General features: G+C 40.4%; 1 protein-coding gene and 1 pseudogene across 3 annotated transcripts in view; both read left to right on the top strand.

Annotated features, from left to right (window-relative positions):
- Positions 1–21,870, top strand: part of pik3c2a (phosphatidylinositol-4-phosphate 3-kinase, catalytic subunit type 2 alpha) — a 31,898-nt gene extending 10,028 nt beyond the window's left edge. For all 3 annotated transcript variants that reach the window (XM_020924990.2, XM_055155112.1, XM_055155111.1), the window contains exons 5-33: positions 1,135–1,255; positions 1,699–1,810; positions 3,849–3,928; positions 4,819–4,882; positions 5,887–6,033; positions 6,527–6,554; positions 6,709–7,024; positions 7,799–7,921; positions 8,082–8,249; positions 9,069–9,165; positions 9,363–9,505; positions 10,125–10,316; positions 10,650–10,743; positions 11,063–11,157; positions 11,631–11,811; positions 12,063–12,167; positions 12,332–12,424; positions 12,870–12,999; positions 13,675–13,811; positions 13,932–14,101; positions 14,726–14,882; positions 15,562–15,671; positions 16,174–16,381; positions 16,776–16,900; positions 17,018–17,135; positions 17,309–17,387; positions 17,596–17,702; positions 18,027–18,152; positions 18,612–21,870. In XM_020924990.2, coding sequence (XP_020780649.1) covers positions 1,135–1,255; positions 1,699–1,810; positions 3,849–3,928; positions 4,819–4,882; positions 5,887–6,033; positions 6,527–6,554; positions 6,709–7,024; positions 7,799–7,921; positions 8,082–8,249; positions 9,069–9,165; positions 9,363–9,505; positions 10,125–10,316; positions 10,650–10,743; positions 11,063–11,157; positions 11,631–11,811; positions 12,063–12,167; positions 12,332–12,424; positions 12,870–12,999; positions 13,675–13,811; positions 13,932–14,101; positions 14,726–14,882; positions 15,562–15,671; positions 16,174–16,381; positions 16,776–16,900; positions 17,018–17,135; positions 17,309–17,387; positions 17,596–17,702; positions 18,027–18,152; positions 18,612–18,794 — 3,809 coding nt within the window. In that variant the 3' untranslated portion in view covers positions 18,795–21,870. The remainder of the gene's footprint in view (positions 1–1,134; positions 1,256–1,698; positions 1,811–3,848; positions 3,929–4,818; positions 4,883–5,886; positions 6,034–6,526; positions 6,555–6,708; positions 7,025–7,798; positions 7,922–8,081; positions 8,250–9,068; positions 9,166–9,362; positions 9,506–10,124; positions 10,317–10,649; positions 10,744–11,062; positions 11,158–11,630; positions 11,812–12,062; positions 12,168–12,331; positions 12,425–12,869; positions 13,000–13,674; positions 13,812–13,931; positions 14,102–14,725; positions 14,883–15,561; positions 15,672–16,173; positions 16,382–16,775; positions 16,901–17,017; positions 17,136–17,308; positions 17,388–17,595; positions 17,703–18,026; positions 18,153–18,611) is intronic.
- On the top strand, positions 15,039–15,155 carry LOC129409577 (5S ribosomal RNA; annotated as a pseudogene).
- Positions 21,871–22,128: the final 258 nt, after the last annotated feature.

The raw sequence follows: 22,128 nt of genomic DNA, 5'->3' as shown, positions 1-22,128 counted from the left end.
ATTAATATTTTTTTATACATTTTCACACTCAGATTACCCTGCAGCTCATCCCTTAGTTTCTGCAAAGTTTGGTTAAACTAGAATAAGTAATTAGACTGAAACATGTATTTGTCGACTAATCATTTCATAGATGATAAAGATTTATAACAGCAGAAAGGAGAAGCTAGTGAGTTAGCTGAAGATATGATATTTTTTCGTGTTTATGTTAAAAGGCAGATTAAACTCATTATTCACAAACTTAATCTATCTTTATATATATGCATAATTTCCTAGTACTCTTTTTGCATCAATAGTAGCTTTTAAGTGAACTCCCGTTCAGGTGTGTATTCTCTGCAAGTACACAGAGATACTTTATAGATTTGAGAGCTTTTGCAATGCCCCCTTTCAGTTGACTAATCAATTGGAAGCACTTGTCTTTAGTCCAACAAGAATTTATTTAGTAAACTACAGGCCTATTATTTACACAGGTTAGCCTCGTCCCATGTCTCATTTTCAAGAAGGACCAAAACAGAAGTCTGAAGTCTTTGCAGTTAAAGACAGATTCTTCTCATTCTGTGGCCCAGGAGTTAGTCTGAGCCCACAGTAACATGAGTCTGTGCAAATACACAGGAGTTAGACTGAGCCGCAGACTTTCCTCTCCTCCCTTCTCCTCCTCTCTGTCTCATTCCCTTTCTATCTCCTATCCTCCCTCCCTCTCTCTTCTGTCTCTTCTCAGTCTAACATGAGTCTGACCAAATGTACAGGAGTTTGAGCCACACTCGTCTCCTTTCTTACCCCCTCTTTCTTTTCTCTCTAACCATCCTCTTTTCTCTGTCTTGCATCCCTCTCTCTTTCTATCCCCCCTTTTATCTCTCCTCCACTCTCTCTAACCCTACGCGCTCTCTCTTTTCAGTCTAAAATGAGTCTGTTCAAACACTTAGACTGTGCCACACACCCTCCTTTCCCTCTCTCTTCCCCTCTCTCTAGTCTAATCCTCTCTCCTCACCCTCTCACCCTCTCACCCTCTCACCCTCTCTCCCTCTCTCCCTCTCTCCCTCTCTCCTCTCAGACCCTGTGCTGGCTGTCCTCTCTTGTCTCTCTCCATTTCTCTCCTCTCCTCTGTGTCGAAGCCTTATGTCTTCTCTCTCTCCCCAGTCTCGTCTCCAGTGGAGCTGCTCATCTCGCAGACCTTGTGTTGGGTTCATGATGATCTGGACCAGGTGGACTTCTCCAAATACCTGCTCAAAGTCTGCGGACAGGAAGAGGTGCTCCAGAAGTGAGTCCTTCAAAATAAAAGTCCAATCCTGGTTTAGACCTGATTTAGTCCCAGTTTAGACCTGGTTCAGACCCAGTTTAGTACTGGACTAAACTGCTCATCACTCATCATATTTGATAAATATTGAGTCAAATATTTCACTGGAACAGAAACTTTCTGGTTCCACATAAGTGGAAGTATTTATTAACTTAATAGTCTTACTCATTAAAAGACACTTGAAACTATAGTGAAAAACTGACAAGAATGTGGAATACATTTTTTTTTCCCCTGATGATTTCTATCAGTGACAAGCTCCATTCTAACTATATTTTTCCAACCACACAACATCTGCAGATTAACTAGACATTTGACCTGCCCCCAGCTCAGTGTAACACTACTGGGATACAGGAGGATAGGAGGGCGTCTGACACACAGGGATCTGACTCTTTTCTCCTGTGTTGCAGTAAGCACAGCCTGGGCAGTCATGTTTACATTCAGAACTGTAGGAAATGGGAGAGTGACATCAGTCTGCAGCTGTTGTCTGTGGAGACGATTAAGAGGGACCTCGCAAGATCGGTGAGTCTAATAATTAAAGAGGGTCTATTATGCTACTCAGACTTGTTTGACCTTTCTGCATTGTTCTTTCATCAAAAATATGCCTGAAGTTGTTTAGGATGTCATCCATGTATGTTTCAGTGTTCTAGTGATCTCTCCCAGGCCCTGTTCGAACCTTCCTTAAGACCATTTAATTTGCAATGATGGCATTACGAAGACATCAGACATCTCAAGAAGAATGCACTCAGGCTCACACAGTGATCTTAGCGTACTACAGAAAAACATTTCAGTTAAAAGCTAAGCATGTTATCTATATGACCCCATAGAAGTCAAATAAGCACTGATACCAGCTGCCAGTACTCATACTCATCACTGAGCTGCCAATGCCAAGAGCTGATACCAAGATAACTGTCTTATGTCTTATTTGATGCTCGCGGTTCACCTCTCAGCTTAGCAGTGAGCTCTGTTCACTGAGCTGTGAGTGAGAAGGTGACCATAAAAATGTACATGATCTATTTTGCATTAACTCAGCTTTAATCAGATTTGACTGTCACATGAACTATGAAATTATTTAGGATTCTTATAGGTTTTTATATTTCACATAGTTGCAAGCTACCATGGCTAAGTGGTGGCATTTACTTATTGTAATTGGCAAATCTAGCTACTGGACAGAGCAGGTTCAGAGATTGATCAAACCCTTAGCCACGGTAAAAGATACACAAGATAACACTCACTACCATGCTAAAAGTGGCTGCTTAGTAGTTGCATGGAGCAGTCTACAAAGATGTAGTTGTAAATATCATGGACACTTCTCTTACTTATATTGGAATTAAACCAAATACCAGTGATTTTAGCAGAAAACAGCCCTTTAAATATATATTCCAGTGAAATGGTAGGCTATACTACCATGAAATGATTTAATAATATAGAGCTAATGAATAGACCTTTTCACAACATCCTGAAGAGCCCCACTGTAGATTTGCAGGACTTCCGGTTAATGGTTTTCTATGGCGAAATGTCTGTGTAAATGTCTCACGTATTTTCCACCAGCTTCATAAATCTGCTCCATCACCAAATCTTCATCCATTAAGGTCCACAAAGGACATATTCTGTCCATGAAGACTTTATCCACAACTATTAAGGTAAGAAAGACGAAAACCTAAAGGCGAACAACGGCTAGCATTAGTGAACTCCTGAGCAAAACTAACATAATGGTAATGAATAAAATATAAGTAATAAGTAATTTGTTAATGAGTAACTTGTTAACTCAGACTGATTCTAGAAATTTAAATTTTATTTCATGATGTAGATATCAGCAGAGAGAGATTTGTGCAGTTCGAATGCTACAGATGTTCACAGATTACATGTTTAGCATTAAACTGCACAAATCTCTCTGTCTATGCTAATATCTACATCATGAAATCGATTTTTAATTTTAATTGTAGAATCAGTCTGAGTTAACAAGTTACTTATATTTTATTCATGACCATAACATTAGTTTTGCTCAGGAGTAGTTCACTAATGCTAATCGTTGTTAGCCTTTACGATTTCATCTTTTTTACCTTGATAGTTGTCGATGAATTCTTCATAGACAGAATGTCCTTTGTAGACTATGCTGGATGAAGATTTGGTGATGGGGCAGATTTATGAAGCTGGTGGAAAATATGCTTGACATTTCCACTGATATTTTGTCATAGAAAAACATTACGCAAGTTGTAGTTACCCTACATCGTGGCACTTCCGGCCGTTGTAAAAAAGGTCTGTCGGATGATAATAATAATATGCATATTGGAAGTAATGACTTAGGTTTCCCGTTGTGAGAGACCCATGTAAAAATAATGTCTGGTACCGGTACTCAAAATGAAGTAAAAAGTGGTATCTGTGCATCCCTATAAAATACCCCCTCTTTAAACTACTTGATCTTGTTTTATTTTATCATGGTGAACATTTTGTTATTCTTTGTTTAATGCAACCTAATGCCAAAGCAAGTTCCTGTTTGTGAATTTCGCTGGCAATAAACCAATGGTTCATTTTGTCTTCTGTGTCTCCTGTGTCTCAGGCGGAAGACGACTCTGCTCCCATCGACCTGGACAAACACCTGACTCAGGTGGAACGACCTTTTAAGGAGAATGTTACCAGGTACTAGTCCAGACCAGGATCATAACTAGATCTGGTTCACTGGCAGGTTTAACATGCATCTAAAAGTTTCTCATGTTTTCCAATGCTTGACTTGGTTTGGTGGAATACCTGTAGTAAATAAAAAAAACAAACAAGTCATAATTAGAAAAAAATATATGAATCTGTCAAATGCACCTTAAAGGTTGAATGGAGGATTTTTTTGTTTTGTTTTGGTTCAAATTGTCAATGAAAGTTCAAAGTAGAAATAGAGACATAGAGATGCAGCAGCCTTGTAATTATGATGACCAAAACAAAAAAAGAATCAAAATCCGTCAACTGTGAATGGGGGTGGGGGGGTCACTGATGCGCAACATTTGAAAAAGGACAAACAGTCGCTGTATTTCACTATACCTGGAAACTCCTCTATACAGCCTTTTTTAAAGGCCCATATTTTCAGATCCACTGCATGTTATAATGTTTCCTCATCATAAGCATACCTGAAATTTAGTTTTATTTCATTCACACATGTTTAACACACACATCCAACCTATTTAGTTCTTCTCTCAAACTGAAAACACTGTTCCACCTGGTGCTATTCTGTGTTTTTAAACTCCATGCAAAAGAGGTAAAAGGAAGCCACTTCATGACATCACAAGGTGGGACAGAGCATTTTGAGCTTTAGAGATGTGGACAAACTGATATATGCTTACTCAAATATGTGTGAATGATACACAACTATAGGTATGTTTTATGATGAGATAACAGCATTACAACATGGCTTAAAGCTCACAAAGGTCAATTTTGTGGAGTATAGGATCTTTACACATATTCTTGTTGTATTACTTTGGGAGTGGGGCATGTTGGAACTCACCTGCAGAAACACCTGAGTTATGCTGCTCTTCTGTTCTCAGACAGGGGCTGGCTGATTACCTGGAGGGATACCACAACCAGGTCGCCCTCTGTCTGCAGGACAAGGTCAGTGCAGCTCTACTCATCCTCGTGAACTTAGTATATATTTTCTTTTCATGCACATCCATATCCACTTTAACCCCATACTCTTCCACCCTATTTTTCCTAAAATGTCTGACTAAAATGACTCTCAATTCAGCTGAATCTGTTTCTGATAGGGGTGTAAGAAAAAATGAATTTAGTAATTGCAATAGTTCATTGTGTGATTCTTGTGTTGATTCAAAATGCACCCAAGCCTTTTTTTTTAAAGTCATGTTTTTCATGAAAAAGTTACATTTACTCTTCTCATGATTAAAAAATTAAACAAATTGTATTTCATCTAATTTTGTTTTCATGAAGGTGTACTTAACCATAATATTAAACATAATTATTGATAAATCGCAATATATTGCCCTGTGTTTTAATCGGGATATATGTCTGATTTATTCTCATTTTAAATGGGAACAAGCCCTACACCAGAAAGTCAGATTTAAAATTCCACCTTTTTTGGGGGGTAAATATAAGAATAGGTATATCTGGTGTCTCTGGGGATTATCTGATAGAGAGCAGATTGAGCATTGGGTCTTGACAAGTCCCGCGTGTACCAGATGCTCTCCTTGCGGATTTTATTTTGTATAAATTGCTAACCTTGTAGTTTAGATCTTTACAACCATGTTCTGAAATGTACCTGTGTGTCATATGCCCACCCTGCACATAGAAAAACTTTTGTCAGTTCTGGACTTGTCTAAAATGTGAACTTTTAACTGAATATATGAATACAATTTTCAGCACAAAATATTAGTGCTTTCATGTACCACCAGTAGTTCTGTGTTGGTGCTGATAAAGTTCAGGATTACTTTAAAACTGTTCATAAAAGGTCAAATTTTTTCATGTTTATGGTATTTTTTCAGTATTATACTTAGATATATTTTTGATACTGGTTTTAGAATCGATTAGTGTCTGTTTTTGAAAGCTTTTGACAACCTTAGTGCCTGATATATGTATTTATTTTATGTTTTATTATCCCTTAGAGCTCTCAGTATAAGACAGTGGGTCGTTTAGTGCAGACAGTGAAGAACCTTCTCTGTGCACTGGACGAGGTGGAGACGACAGCTGTGACTGAAGCCGTGAAGAGACTCCAACACTGTGTCAACTTGCCAAGAACAAGATCTCCTAAGGTATGCAGCTCTTGGTCAACCTGTCCAAGTGCTTCGATCCAGCTTTTTCAGTTGAGATACCCTTATCAGTATTTCAGCCTTAAGTATCTGCAAGTATCCAATGTTATCCAGTGTCAGGCTGAAAATATCTTCTCTCAAAACACAGTAACTTATTACAAAATAAATCAACTAGTGCAATTTATCTAGTGCAATATATAGAAAAGTTTTGTATGATTGAAAATTACAACAATGAGACCTTTGGGGGCCTCCATCAGCTAGTTAATTGGCTTATTAAAACCAGTTGGAGACCCAAACTGACACCCGAGCCAACAAATTTCTTTGGAACAGTGCCGATATTTGATACCGGTATCAGTTCACTGTCTGTCAACAGATGTGAGGGAGAGAACCAAACAGTGATAATGAAAGTATCCAAAGGTAGAGTTTTTCTATGACTGTGACCTCAGATAAAGAGGGAAAGAACCAGACAAAGAGTTAATCAATATATCTTTTACAGATGGGATCTCCAGCACACTCCACAAATGGTGAGTCCCATGAACCTGGACTAAACCTGGACTAAACCTGGACTAAACCTGGACTAAACCTGGACTAAACCTGGACTAAACCTGGACTAAACCTGGACTAAACCTGGACTAAACCTGGATTAAACCAGGTCTTTACCCTCTGTCTCTTGTCCAGGTGACTCCAATCCGGTGGAGGAGGGTGTGTCCGCTCTCACTCAGGCCGTGTACGACATTGTCAAACTTTATCTGCGGTCCTTTTGTAGCCCCTCCCCCTCCTGTGTCTCCTCCCACACCTGTGCCTCCTCCTGCAGTGCCCCAGAGCACCAGCAAGGGGGTGAGGAAACGGGGTCCTGTACCTCCCCTGACCACATGGGGTCCTGTACCACTCCTGACCACACAGCGGCACTCTCCCGGGAGGCCTCAGGTGTTACAGATCACCTTCAGTTCTCTCTCTCCATGCTGCACGGGCTTCCTCACACTTGGGTCAGCAGGTAAACAAGAGGATAGGGGTCTGTTTGGTTTTTGATGTTAAATATATTTTAAAGCTGACCTATTCAGCATCATAAATCAACTCATATCATAATCATAATCTTATTTTCAAGATGCCTACCCCCGTTTTCACCACCACTGTACATACCCACAGTGACATGTGCATTCCAGTTTTATGTTCTTATTTCATGATACACTTAGAATTCATCACAGTCATTTTGTAGTTAAAAAACACAGTGACACATTTCTTCTATTACCAAATGACAAGTGTTTTCTGTTTGAAAGAAGAACAGCCTAAATATGCATGGTTTGTGTTAAACGTGTGAATGAAACCAAAACACAAGTCAAGATATATAGGTCAGAAAATAGTGTAATATGGGCTCTTTACTGTTCTGATTCTCACATCCAAAAAACAATCAGACAAATCTAAAGTTGCTCCAGACTCAGTGGGGAAGATTTGAACATGATTCTTGCAGAAGCTGATGTAACAAGGGCCATATCAGAAGTGCTGTTTAAAACTAAATAATTACACCTTTTTAATGTCACTCTCCTCCTACACACACACTCTGCTAATGTTCCACAGCAGGAGAACTGTTCTAAAGCAAGTTAAATAACTGCTCCTGTTGCAGTACTAAAACCTTTAACTTTATTTTGGTACCAAGAAATTGAACATGCTAACGCATACTTCCTGATTATCAGAAAATAAAATTCTATAATCCTATAATTAGATTTGTGGATTACTTTTCCCATTTTAACTGTATATTTTGTATTTTCAGTTTTGAGAAGTATTTTGTGATGTGTGCTTTGACCCACAATGGCAAAAACCTGTTTAAACCGATTCAGTCTAAACGAGTGGGAACCTACAAGAACTTCTTCTACCACGTCAGATGGGACGAACTGTGAGTATGAAAGCAGGACGAAAGCAGGACGAAAGCAGGACGAAAGCAGGACGAAAGCAGGACGAAAGCAGGACGAAAGCAGGACGAAAGCAGGACGAAAGCAGGACGAAAGCAGGACGAAAGCAGGACGAAACTTTATTGTCTCTTTGTGCATTTTCAGTATATTGTTCCCAATGGCGGTGGCTGTGCTCCCCCTAGAGTCGGTCCTGAGTATCACATTGTTTGGGGTTTTGACTCAGACTAACTCTGGGTCTCCGGACTCAAACCGACCCAGGACTCCCCCAGAGCAGCTTGGGAGAGTCACCCTGCCTCTGTTTGACTTCAGGCGGTCAGTGTTTGTCTCACACACAGATTTACAGTTTACTGTTTATGCAATCTCCACGCTCCAAGTTGGCTTTCATAGTGGTCTGTGCCTGTTAGAGCAATATTTTATTGCTTATTTTGAAGACGCCAATTTGACGATCAATTTCTGTTTTCACCTCCACCAGCATACACCCACTCTGACGTACTTACTCCATTCTCCAGTTTTATTTTATTAATCGGGATAATTGGGATTCAGCATCGTTCAACAGTAATTTTGGTAGAAATGAAAAAAAATCTGCTGCTTACTAGTTGATGTGCAACTACCCATAGGAGGGCCAACGATATGTGGCCCTTTGTTTCCTCTCATTTACGGTGTCGTGAGCTCCCAGTGGGCAGTTTTCTAACATGGAAGTCAGCAGACTGGGTTCTTTTATTAAGTCGTTTTAGATCAGTATTGCAATTTAAAATGTCCAAATTATAATCTAATGATCCACAGGTGTCGTAACTATATAGCAAACAAAAGCACAACTTGTCTTCTTTAATGTTTTTTTGATAGGGGCAGATACAACAGACGTAGATTAAAGGGCCCTTACCTGATTTAAATTTATTTTAGTGAAGATAAATGCTCCTTACATCATGTATTGTTTGGTAAAACCTGCAAAATAAGAAAAACTATAACTCTTAAGCGTGTGTACATTTAAAAAATATTTTCTCAGGTTATGAATAACACAGAAAAGATATTGTTCATTATGTAAACCGTTAATCTGTTTATAAAAAGCTAAACAACAAATAATTAAAATGGATGATAAATAAATAACAGTGTAATTCCTCGGATGTTCTGCAGGGTGCTGGTGAGTGGCAGTAGACTCTTGGCTCTCTGGACCTCAGCTCAGGGTCCCGGGTCCAACAAAAGAGTCCCCAACGAGAGAATCGTCCTCCAGGTGAGATAAATAAATACACCACTCCCTTCTTCTGTTGATTAGAAAAACATCAACAACAAAAAAGTTTTGACTTCACTGGTATAGATTGTCCGATCAAGTGATTCCTGAATATACTGCTCTACTGCACTGCTACTCTGGTGTAAATTGGGGATTAACTAAATGTATCATATTAAACAGTATTTGTGTTTGTGTTGCAGCTGGACTTCCCCTGCTCCTCTGCTCCTGTGCTCTACATCCCTCCAAAAGACTGTCCTCCTTTGGACCTACAGAATCTCGAGGAGCTTGACCCAGATCTGAGGCGAAAACTAGAGAGGATCTGCAGCCGAGCATCCAACTACGGGTCAGGAATCTAATAACAGGACAATAAAAGGATTAAAGGGGGGTTATAACAGTGTTATATCAAGATACAGGAGGAGAAGAGGGCATCTCTCAGGTTAAAGTGGTCCCTCTGGTTAAAACAGTCCTACCTGGAATTTATAACAGGATCTTAAGCGACGTGTAACATAGCTGCATACACGCACATTTTTAAAATCATCAATTCACGCCAGAGGCAACAGAGCTTCTCCTGCAAAGCAAGCCTCTGTATATTCTTGGTATATGCACCAAACTCTTTTATATTGCTTACATATTTATTGTTGATTGGAATTATCCTTTAAATCACATTACAAAAGCTGACAACAAGAAAGATGATGCTTTCCAGTGATAACAAGCGGTGTCTGTGGTGCTGCATTAATGAGGATACTCACCATTTCACTTTCAGAAGGTGTTCTTGCAAAGTTGCTGTTTGGTGTCATAAAGTTTTTTATATTTATCCTCCATGACTATAAACTTTCTGTAGTATGCTGCGCGCATAAATTGGCTGCTTTGGTATAAACTGGGGGTTACCTCCAGCTCCTATGGGACCTCTGTGTCTCTGTTCACACTTGTAGGGCAACTGGTTTTATCACATTTCTCTTTAGATTAAAGCGATCGGACCTGCAGCTTCTCTGGGATCACCGCCTCCACTGCCTGAAGCTCCGCCCCCTGTCCTTGCCCAAAGTGCTGAACAGTGCCCCCTCTTGGGACTGGGCCAGTCTCCCTCTGATCCACAGTGTCCTGAAGAGCTGTGACCCCCTTCCCCCTGTGGCTGCGCTTGAACTGCTCGATTCAAGGTACGAGTACACCAAATACTACTACTGTATGGGTCAAATGCAGGTTTATCCCTGAGACACTGAAGGAGGACAAATGCAGAGGCCTTACCTGTCTTTTAAAAAAACATTTTTAGTTCAGTATATTTAAAGCTACACTATGTAACTTTCTGGAGGTGGCATGTCATTATTTAGGGGTCACGCGATTTTGACATTTGGACACAGCCTATGACTATGGAAAGTTAAAACCATATTTCGGATCATCACCATGGAGACAAAGGAGTTTTATGTCATATTTAATAGGAATATTTTATAGGAACAACATTTGAAATGTAACGGTGATATTTTGTTGTTCAGGTTTGCAGACTCTGAGGTGAGGACTGTAGCTGTATCCTGGATCCAACAGAGCAGCGACGACGAGCTGTCAGACTACCTCCCACAACTTGTACAGGTACTATATACATGTGTGTATGTGTGTATATGTGTATGTATATATGTATATATGTATATGTATATATGTATACGTATACATATGTATACATATATATACATATGTATACGTATATATACATATATACACAGATATATACTGTGTATACACCAAACTGGAGCTCGTACAGATGAGTTTAAGTTTGCAATACACTAAATATCTGCGATAGCAAGACAGAGAGAAATCAGATTACTCACATCAGATTTGGGGTGTGCATGTAAACACAACCTTTCTGTAGCATTTTTGTTTATTTTAATTTTGTATTTTTTCTGTTTTTAAGGCTCTGAAGTTCGAGTGTCACCTTAAGAATGCTTTGGTCCTGCTCCTTCTGTCCAGAGCTCTCGGCAACGTCAGCATCGCTCACTACCTCTACTGGTACTACTACTAGAATGTCCCCATCTGGTATTGGTTTTGGCTGCTGATCTAGGCATTTTAAAAGTATTGGCTTGGATCACTGAACACCCAGAGCATTTTAAACACAGACTGAGGAGTCTGTAAACAGCTAAAACATTATCACTGACAGAGATCATTTGTTTTACCTCTGTCCTCACAAAGCCTTAAGAGTGAAGACAAAACTTTGGACAAATTGGCGTAGAAGAGCCAAATCTGCCAGTTCTTTACATATGTTAAGTAGCCAACTGTTGAAACAAGGAAACTTTCATAATTTTTGGAGTGCTGTTTGCAACTGGCAATTTTTTAAATTTTTTTTTTTTTTTTTTTTTACAATTCATCTGTGTATTCTTAGGCCTGAGTGCCACATACTGGAATGTGATTTAGTATGCAATTTGGTACATAGTTTTAATTGAAGTGGTCTCTAGGAATTGATTTGGATTTATCTGTGTGTGCAGGCTGCTGAAGGATGCAGTTCAGGACGCAACCTGGGGGTGGCGCTACGAGCGAGTCCTGGGCGCTCTGCTGTGTCTGTGTGGGTCCAAGCTCAGAGCAGAACTGGACAAACAGAACAGACTGGTCATTCTACTGGGAGCTGTGGCAGAGAGGGTGAAGGCTGCTACTGGATCTAACAGACAGGTGAGAGGCATAGACTGTATAAAGAAGAAGACTGAAAGAGTGTGACGTCACTCACAGCATTTAGCTCCAAACAAAACTCACTGACGCTAGCAGTTATAGCGGCTAATTGGGAGCTGAGTTCCATATTTTGAAATCCAACAGAGGGTCCAACAGGTACATGGCAAAAGGAGAGAGAGAGAAAAGATTCAAAGATTACATGTATTTTATCTGTTTCTATAGTCACACCCATGCCTTGTGTTCTGGTTCTGTAGGTGGCACTGCAGGAGGGTCTGGAGAACGTGCAGAACCTGTTTGAGAGGAGCAGCTGCAGACTTCCTCTGAGCTCCAGTCTCGTTGCTAAAGAACTCAACATCAAGGTACATACTAAGCCTTAGCACTGATTTAACATCAAGATACTCAGTTATAGTATTAGCAACACATGTTTGCGTGTTTTTCAGTCATTTTTTTGCTTTATAACGTGTTGTGTTTTTGTATATTTATAAAACGTGTTTGCGTATAACACTTGCTCTTTGTTCTTCAGGCGTGTTCTTTCTTTAACTCAAACGCAGTCCCTCTGAAGCTGGCTCTGGTGAACGCAGATCCTCTGGGACAAGAGATCAATGTCATGTTTAAGGTGAAACACTGTCATTAAAAGCACACATTTCAGACATTCAGCTACTGGTTCCCAAAGTGGAGTCTCAGAGGCATTGTTAAATGAAGTAGGGGGTTACTTCACTGCAGACTTTGGGAATAGCTTGACTCAACAGCACATCGTAATGATAAAACTGCCTGTAATAAAACTCCAGGGTGTTTTCAGTACATTTAAATTAGTTAATTATTTTTCGTCTCTACTGATCCCCAGGGAGTGGTGCTGAGTGCAGTTCATAGAGCTGTAATTATAATGGTAACGTGTACTGTAGGGAGAATTTGTATGATTGTCAGAATTTCTATAATTTATATATTGCATCTGTTGTTTAATGGATGAGCTTCAGGAGAGGACCTCCATTAGGAGGTGATCACATGTTTTATATGTTTTATACACATGTTTTATATATATGGTATACATGTGTGTGGTTTAGGTGGGAGAGGATCTTCGTCAGGACATGCTGGCTCTACAGATGATCCGAATAATGGACCGAATCTGGCTCCAGGAGGGACTGGACTTGAGAATTGTCCACTTCAAATGTATCTCTACGGGCAAAGACAAGGGTACGACTACAATATACCATATAAGCACCTATATTCAACAATAACACAAGGGGATATCTAAAATGATCAAGCTTGTTTTAACCAGAAAACACAGTCTTCTGCAGCTTGAGACTCAATTTTAGTTACCACTAGTTTGGTACTGTTAAAGTCATGCTTTAGCCTGTTGTAGAGTTGATACAGTTCTGTTTTAGAGCTGATTTATTTGGTACACTGATGTAGACCATATTGGCACAATGTGAATACTATCCAACATTATGGATAGATAGATGTCTGTCCAAAGTGTTTAAAGAGGGGTATTATGCACAGTCAACTTTCTTGTGCGTTCTATCATGTTATAATGTTATCTCCATAGACTGTATATGGACATGGCTAATCCGCTAGCCGCATTCCAAATAGAAAGTGTTCATGGAGGCACTTCCAGCTCTATTGACTCGCCCCTATAACTACAGTGCTAGCATCGATTCATTTCACTGGAGCTCAATGCTGTGGGCAATGTCACACTGCCTTAGTCCACTTCTCTTAAACTTATAAAACATGGTATATGTTGTTTTCCATGAATATAGCAATTTCAAAGCAATAACAACTTGGTGGTCTAAATATGTTATTTGTTAGCAATTAATACCGCATATAAATAAAACACACCCTCTTTAAAGGCCTTCTCTCCCCTCTCCCCAGGGATGGTGGAACTGGTGCCAAGCTCAGACACTCTGAGGAAGATCCAGGTGGAGTATGGGGTCACGGGTTCGTTTAAGGACAAACCTCTGGCAGAGTGGTTACGGAAATATAACCCTGCTGAAGACGAGTATGACAAGGTACTAGAATATGTGTACAAGTACTAATACTACAGTACAATCCTTATTTTAACACTTTTCTTGTCTTTAGACCTGCACTTTAGTTAAATTAATCCCTTTTTCTTGTCTTTTCTTCTTAAGGCCTCAGAGAATTTTATCTACTCATGTGCGGGCTGCTGTGTGGCGACATACATCCTGGGCATCTGTGATCGCCATAACGACAACATCATGCTGCGCTCCACTGGTCACATGTTTCACATCGACTTTGGAAAGTTCCTCGGACATGCCCAGATGTTTGGCAGCTTCAAGAGGTAAGACCCTGTTTAGTCTGTGCTTAGTCCTGGTTCAGTCCTGGGTTTAGGCCTGCATTTAGACTTGGGCGAGGTCTGGGTTAGGCCTGGTTTAGTCTTGATTTAGGGTGTTTTCACTTCGCTAGTTCGATTATTTTGTCTGCACCAGGCAATAAAATTGTTATTATGTAGCATGTAGACTCTAGTGTGGTTCGCTTTCACACCTGCAAACGAACCAAAATTGGTCCAATTGATGTATATCCAACACTGGGTTTGACCGCACGTGGCTCAGTGTTGGTGAGGCTCTCCCACACACCAGACCTCTTGGAAGTGAGGCCGAGACACACCGTCTCGCCCACTGGCCTTCCAGAGTCCCTACTGACCTCCGGCAGACAGAGTTTCTTGAACCTTGCCTAAGAGCCTCCCTGGCCTGGGGAAATCAGACTCAATCCTTTGGACTGCCAGCCGCGGGGGAGGCGTTCAGAACCTGCCTCAGTCCTGCCTCAGTCCTGCCTCAGTCCTGCCTCAGTCCTGCTTTAGTTCAGGTTTAGACCAGTTGTAGACCTGTCTTAAACCTGTCTTAAACCTGTCTTAGACCTAGCCTTCTCCATGTTATATCATACTTTGACTCACTTGTTTCAATAGAGACCGTGCCCCGTTCGTGCTGACCTCAGACATGGCGTATGTGATAAATGGAGGAGAGAGGCCGACAAGCCGCTTCCAGCTATTTGTGGATTTGTGTTGTCAGGCCTACAACCTGCTGAGAAAGAACTCTGGGCTCTTCCTCAACCTGCTCTCTTTGGTACTGACATTACATACACTTTATGTACTGTTTATATACAGCAGTCACTGTGGCCTCTGGTATTGATACTTTGCAGCTGATGTCATCAACATTCCCTGGGGGTATTATGCTAACCAGCCAATAGTTTTTCAGTTAGTCACTTTCATCTTTTTGATGAAAAGTGGCCATACCAGCTTGTCAAAGCCTGATCCCGTCAGATCTCAGAAGCTAAGCAGGCTGGACCTAGGTAGTACTTGGATGGGAGACCGCTAGGAATTCCAGGTGCCACAGTGGGGCGCCAGTGGCAAAAACTGTCTTTGTGTCCTTAGGCAAGACACTTCACCCACATTGCCTAGTGTGAAAGTGGTGTGTGCGTGAGTGATGGTGGTGGTCGGTGGGGTCGATGGCGCAGATTGACAGCCTCGCTTCTGTCGGTCTGCCCCAGGGCAGCTGTGGCTACAATAGTAGCTTACCACCACTGAGTGTGGAGTGACTGAATAATGAAATGTAAAGCGCTTTGTGTATCTTGAAAGGTGCTATATAAATGCTATCAATCAATCAATCAATCAAAATCAAACACCTAAACAGGACTATGAACAGCCCTACACACTTTACTCAGCTTACTGATTTTATACCACAATGTTTTGGATGTCCCCTGAGTGACCCCTCTTTGACCCCAGTATGTTCTTATCTGTCTCAGATGACGTGTTCTGGACTCCCAGAGCTTACTGGAGCTCAGGACCTAAAGTATGTTTGTGATGCTCTTCAGCCGAACAACAGCGATGCAGAGGCTACTATCTTCTTCACCAGGTTATGATACTACTACTACTACTACCACTACCACCAGGTTGTGCTTTGAGCACAGTGGTTTACTGCAGTTGTGATGATTATTCTTCACGGAAGGCCTCTGTCCTCTGTGCTCTTGCACACATCAAAACAATGCTCCCTGAACTCACTCATGAATCTAAATAAATCTCCACTGCTGCACTTGTGCAGTTGTAAACGCACTCCATGTGGAAACAAGCACCGCAATGGTTTATGTGCTCCACATGCTTCAGTGCTTCAGTTTTACATGATTTTAACAAATTCTAATAATTAAACAAATCAAGGCAATAAAATAATAATTGCGTTTTTTAAAATAATTGAGTTACTTGATTTACTTGATTAATCGTTCCAGCCTTCTTTATAACTTTTGTGTATTTGTATATTTCTTTATAGGACAAATCGACTCGAGGTTTATTTGTGTAGTCTGATTGGTCTAACTCTGGTTTATCTGTCCTTAGGCTCATCTGTCTCTTGTTTATGTCCTTAGGCTGATTGAATCGAGTCTGGGCAGCGTGGCCACTAAGTTTAACTTCTTCATCCATAACTTGGCTCAACTCCGGTTCTCTGGTCTCCCCACAAATGATGAGCCGATCCTCTCCTTTTCCCCAAAGACCTACAGCCTCAAGCAGGACGGGAGGATCCAACATGCCGCCATCTTCTCCTTTCAGAAGAGATACAGCCCTGATAAGCACTATGTACATGACCTGAAACATACTCAACATATTGAACATATGACTTATACCAGTGTAGGGGGCCGATATGTTTTTGTTTTTTTTTCCATGACGGATGCTGATACCAATTGTTTAGACTCCAGAGAAACTGGCCAATAAACTCTGCTAATATATTTGGGCCCATATATAGGGCCAGTATAGAACAAATATCTCTAGCACTAAGGGAAAAAACAATAGAATGTAATTTTCAACTCAACATAAGATAGTATTACCATTTGTTTTTTTTGTTTTTGTTTTTTTAAATCTATTTCTGATTTTCTGGTTTAAGACGCAAGAATGTCATGGTTCAGTCCCTGGTTCAGTCTATGGTTCAGACTTGCTTTAGTCCTGTTTTAGATGTATGTTTTCTCTCTCGCAGACCTATGCTGTGAGGATTCTCAGAGAAGGTCAGTCGGAGCCTCAGTTCATTTTCAGGACCTTTGACGAGTTTCAGGAGCTGCACACAAAGCTGTCGGTTCTATTCCCACTCTGGAAACTACCCAGGTAAGACTGACAATAATCCTGCAATTGCTTCTACTGTTGGTACTACTATAATTATACTACACATGATACAAAAAAGTCTACGGGGCCAGTTAGTTTTAAATTTGCCTTTTGTTTCAGTTTCCCCAACAAAATGGTTTTGGGGCGCACCCACGTTAAAGAAGTTGCAGCAAAACGAAAACTGGAGCTCAACAATTACGTCCACAACCTGCTGAGGAGCTCCACCGAGGTCACACAGGTAAGGGGTCGCAGAGAGGTCACACAGGAGAGAGGTCAGGGGTCACACAGAGATCACACAGTTTACTGGAGCACTAGCGTTGTCATTCAGTTGAGGGGTCAGAGGTCAGACAGGTGAAGCAAGGAGCAGATAGATAACATAACCCCTGACTCTGCAACTTCCTCTCTCCTCAGTGTGACCTGGTCTACACGTTCTTCCATCCCATGGCCCGAGACGACAAGACCGAAGGCGAGTCTGCTCTCAAGATGACAGGTATGTCCTCTCTCCTCTCTATCCTCTATCCTATCCCCTGTCTCCTACACTTCCTACTGCTTTCCTGTCAAAGGCTCAAGATTACTGTATATCCTATTGTGTCCTAACCCCTGTGTCCTGCTTCCTACCTCTCTCCTGTTTTCACATATTTTTATTGTATTATCATATTTATGTTTTATTCAGATTCTTCTTGTTTCTCTCTTTTCAGGTCCTCCTCCAAGCCCTGTCTCTGGTCGAGTGGAGGGGGAAGTGAAGTTATCCATCTCCTACAGAAACAGCACCCTCTTCATCATGGTCATGCACATCAGAGATCTGGTACTGTACTCAAAACCTGATTTAAAAGCACAAACCAACACATCCAAGCAAAACACACACTGTTCTATGAATGCTAAATGAATGCACTGCCCTAAAACCTAATTTAAAAATAAACAAATTTATTGATACTTTGTAGTGACACCATGCTGGGGGTGTACTCCATGTATTTTTATGGCGGAATGTTCAAAGTAGAATACAAAACTTTTGGGGAAAATTCACGTCAGCCTCAAATACAAAATTTCCAACCAGAGCCAGGGTCTGAAGTCTGCATTAGGGTCCAGGACACGCTCAGAACATGCCATCTCTCATGTTAATCTTGTGCAGGTCTCAGAGGAGGGCTCAGACCCAAACCCCTACGTGAAAACCTACCTCCTCCCAGATCCAACCAAGAGCAGCAAACGTAAGACCAAGATCTGCAGGAAGACCAGGAACCCCACCTTTAATGAAATGGTGAGACTTAAGTCATTTAAACGAATCTAAACTTCACTAACCAATCTAACCCCACCTTTAACGGGTTGTGAGTTTAAAATCATCTAAACTAATCTAAAACTGTACCATGGAATACCAGGGGCCACAGTGAGGCTAGTAACACAATTTTATTATTTGAATAATACGCTTTTGATAATATGAAGTTTGATCAAACTCTAGCTACTTACAGCGTCAGTGGAGCCAATAATTACCAATCAGTCACTCAGTTACCTACATGGGTGATTGGTATGTTTGATCAGTCAGTTTTCCTGATGACCACGTTATTTTTGCCTTGATCTGAGCGCCTCATTAACCCCACTTTTAATGAGATGGTGAGGCAAAACTAAAGTAATCTTTTTGCTCCTGGTTTAGTTCCTGGTTTAGTTTCTGGTTTAGTCCTTGGTTTAGTTCTTGGTTTTAACCCTTTATACTCTCTTTCAGTTGGTCTACAGTGGACACAGTAAGGAGAGCCTGGGTCTGAGGGAGCTCCAACTGAGCGTGCTCAGTGCAGAGTCTCTGAGGGAAAACTACTTTCTGGGTGGAATCACGCTGCGCCTTAAAGACTTCGATTTGAGCAAAGAGACAGTCAAGTGGTACAAGCTAACAGACGTACCACTGTTCTAACCATAACAAAATCATAATGTACCAGGAAGTACAGCAAACAAGAGAGAGGACAGCGAGAGAGGGCATGACACGGTCAAGTGGAACAAGCTAACTGCTGTACTGCTGTTCTGATGCTAACCACACCAACTGTACCAGCTAAACGCACCAGGAACCTCCAGAAATAAGAGGAAAAGGGGCAAAGAGACAGTCAAGTGGAACAAGCTAACTGATGTACCGCTATTTAAACATCAGAAATTCACCATAATTTACCAGGAACTAAAGTATACAAGAGAGAAGAGAGAGGGCAAAGAGACAGTCAGGTGGTACAAGCTAACAGGTGTACCACAGTTCTCACCATAACTATACTTAAATGTAACAGGAACTACCCCTATTTTAGCACCAAACCTGAACTGTAGTCCCAAGAAGTACAACAAATAGGCAACAGCACAGAGGGATACAGTGGTACAAGCTAACCAATGTACTGCTCTTCTGACACAAAGTTTAATCAGACAGTACAACAAATCAGAGAGGAGAGAGAGGGGAATCTGTGGTCAGGTGGTACAAATTCATTGATGTGCAGCTGTTTTAGTCATAACATCAAAACATGAGATAGAGAGATTAAACTGGAACAACAGATACAAGATCTTGGTGTAGAAAAAGCACTCTGAGGGGGCAGATAAATCTCATTTTTGTATCCACTCTCCTCCTGGAGATTCAGCTCTGGTCCTACAAGCCGAGGAAATCTGTAAACTTCAAATTCCAAGAGGAAACAAAAGAACTGCAACAAAAAATACAAAAAATCTAAAGTGAATCTCCTAAAATTCCGTGTTCGGAAAAGCACATTTTTAAACAAAAGCAATAAAAGGATGATAGGAAACTGAGGGAAAACTTTGACTAAAACAATCTAAACTCCCAAGCAATAATTCAACAAAGAATAAACCAAAACTTTAAGGAACATTTACAAAAAATGAAAAGTTCATAAGAAGTGAAATGTAAAAGTTTGAGATGGAGGGAAAGACAATTATCACACCAAATTCTACAAATCTAAATCAGAGACTAAACCAGAGACTAAACCAGAGACTAAACCAGAGACTAAACCAGAGACTAAACCAGAGACTAAACCAGAGACTAATCCAGAGACTAATCCAGAGACTAAACCAGAGACTAAACCAGAGACTAAACCAGAGACTAAACCAGAGACTAATCCAGAGACTAATCCAGAGACTAATCCAGAGACTAATCCAGAGACTAATCCAGAGACTAAACCAGAGACTAAACCAGAGACTAAACCAGAGACTAATCCAGAGACTAAACCAGAGACTAATCCAGAGACTAATCCGAGGACTAAGACAGAACTAAACTAGGATTAAACCAGGACTTTTTAGTTAGGTCTTAAACCAGTAAATTTGGTGTGATTTTGTCTCTAAATCTGAACCAGTCACAAATTGTTTTTATTTCACCTAATTTTTATTTTTAATTTAAGGTTGTAAAAAAATTTTGGTTTAATTTTGGTCAATGAAAAAAATAGTTAAATCTTTTTCTTCTGAATTAGAAGTTGTTTCATGTTTTCACAAATATTTATTTGGTGCAGATTTCCACTGGTTTAGACACATTTTTGTCTTTAAACTTCTGCAGGTGCCTTAAATGCTTAAAGGGTCTTATAATGCTGTTTCCTCATCACAATCATATCTGGAATTGTGTTCATTCACACAGACAAACCCTGCATATTTAGGCTGAATTCTCAGAAACACTTCTTGTGATGTCATGTGATAATACAGGAAGAGATCCACTGTGTTTTTAAACTCCATACATCTTCACTAGAATCATTTGATAATTTCAGTCCCGAAATTGCCAATCTCCATTGAACTAAAGGTAAAAGGAGCTGTTAACTTAAACTGCCACTACATGACATCACAAGGTGGAACAGAGCATTTTGAGCTTTGGAGATGTAGACATACTAATAATAAAGGATTACTCATATGTGTGAATGAAACTAAACACAACTCCAGGTCTCTTTTTGATGAGATAACAACACTTTAACATGACTTAAAGCTCACAAGAGTCTATTTTGTGTAATATAGGACCTTGAAATTTAAATAAAAGTGATTTGTTAAATTTGAATTTAATCTTGTTTTCACAGTGAGACTCTATCACCTGTAGAGACACTTTCACCTTTAAAACTTCAGAAAACTTAAAAAAAAAAAAAAAAAAAAGAAAGTCCTGTTCTGTCATGTGTGTTGAACTGTTAAAAGTTCACTGTGTAACATTTTTGGTGGAGGGGCTCTTCCTGCTCGTCTCCTTGGAGTGGTTGTTGCATCGCCTGGAATGTTCCACATTATGGCATTAAAAATATCTCCATGGGGATATGCATGTGACACAACCAGGCAGAGTTACAGATCAGATCTGTGGTGAGCCTACTCACTGTAGCAGTTTTTCAAGGGAATTTTGAGCAATAAAAACCTCTTTAATACATGCAAGGTAGACACGTTTAATGCCATACTGTGGAACATTTCAGGCATATCTTTATGGAGATGAGCAGAAGTGTTGCATAGTGCACCATTAAATTTGCCTTAAAACATCTGGTGTCTTTGTAAATATGAAACTGTCTGAACCACACTGCCCCCTGCTGCTGGCTCCTGTTTTTTTGTTTTGTTTTTTTCATCTCCTTCTTTACCTCCTAACATGTCTCCTATCTTTGTTTCCTTATCTCCTCTCTTCTCTCGTCGTCAACTCTCCTTGTCGTCCCACTCCACGTATCCTCTTTCCTCTTCTCTTTCCTCGCCTCCTAACCATGTCTATCTCCTAGTCTCTTCTCTTCCCCTCACTCCTCATCTCCTCTCCTTCCTCCTCCCTCCTCTTTCCTCACCTCTTTGGTCCACTTCAAATTTTATTTTATTCTAATTAGTTGTGAATATTCAGAATCTGAACCACACTTTATATGTTTCACTTTTGTGTTTGTCAAACTGTTCTGGACCAAATGTTTTTAGAGAAAGTATTTTAAATATTAATATTAATAATAATAAAGTGTATGGCGTCTGAGCTCTGCCTCAGACGGGGCTTTTTCTTCTGAGTTTAACAATAAACAACTATAAAAACATTTAGCATGTTTTATGTGTTTTTTTCCAGTATTTGTTTAAAAGAGCTCTTAAAGTTACTTCAGTCACAGCTGAGCCTGTGCTGCCACTGCTTTAATCTGCAGGACACATCCAAGTTTGTCTCATTTTCGGTATATGTACATTCCATGTCTCATGTTAACGCTCAGAACCTAGAGAATTCCTTCCCTGAGCCGCAGAGGCTGCACTTGCACTAGCACTATCACGATCATGAGTCATGATTGGCTGTAGATGATGAATTT

Source organism: Boleophthalmus pectinirostris, unplaced genomic scaffold (genome assembly GCF_026225935.1).
Source record: "Boleophthalmus pectinirostris isolate CB_2022bp ecotype Guang Dong unplaced genomic scaffold, ASM2622593v1 HiC_scaffold_2, whole genome shotgun sequence".
Lineage (NCBI taxonomy): Eukaryota > Metazoa > Chordata > Actinopteri > Gobiiformes > Gobiidae > Boleophthalmus > Boleophthalmus pectinirostris.
The sequence above is the reverse complement of the archived record's forward strand: the minus strand, read 5'-3'. Positions and strand labels throughout refer to the sequence as shown.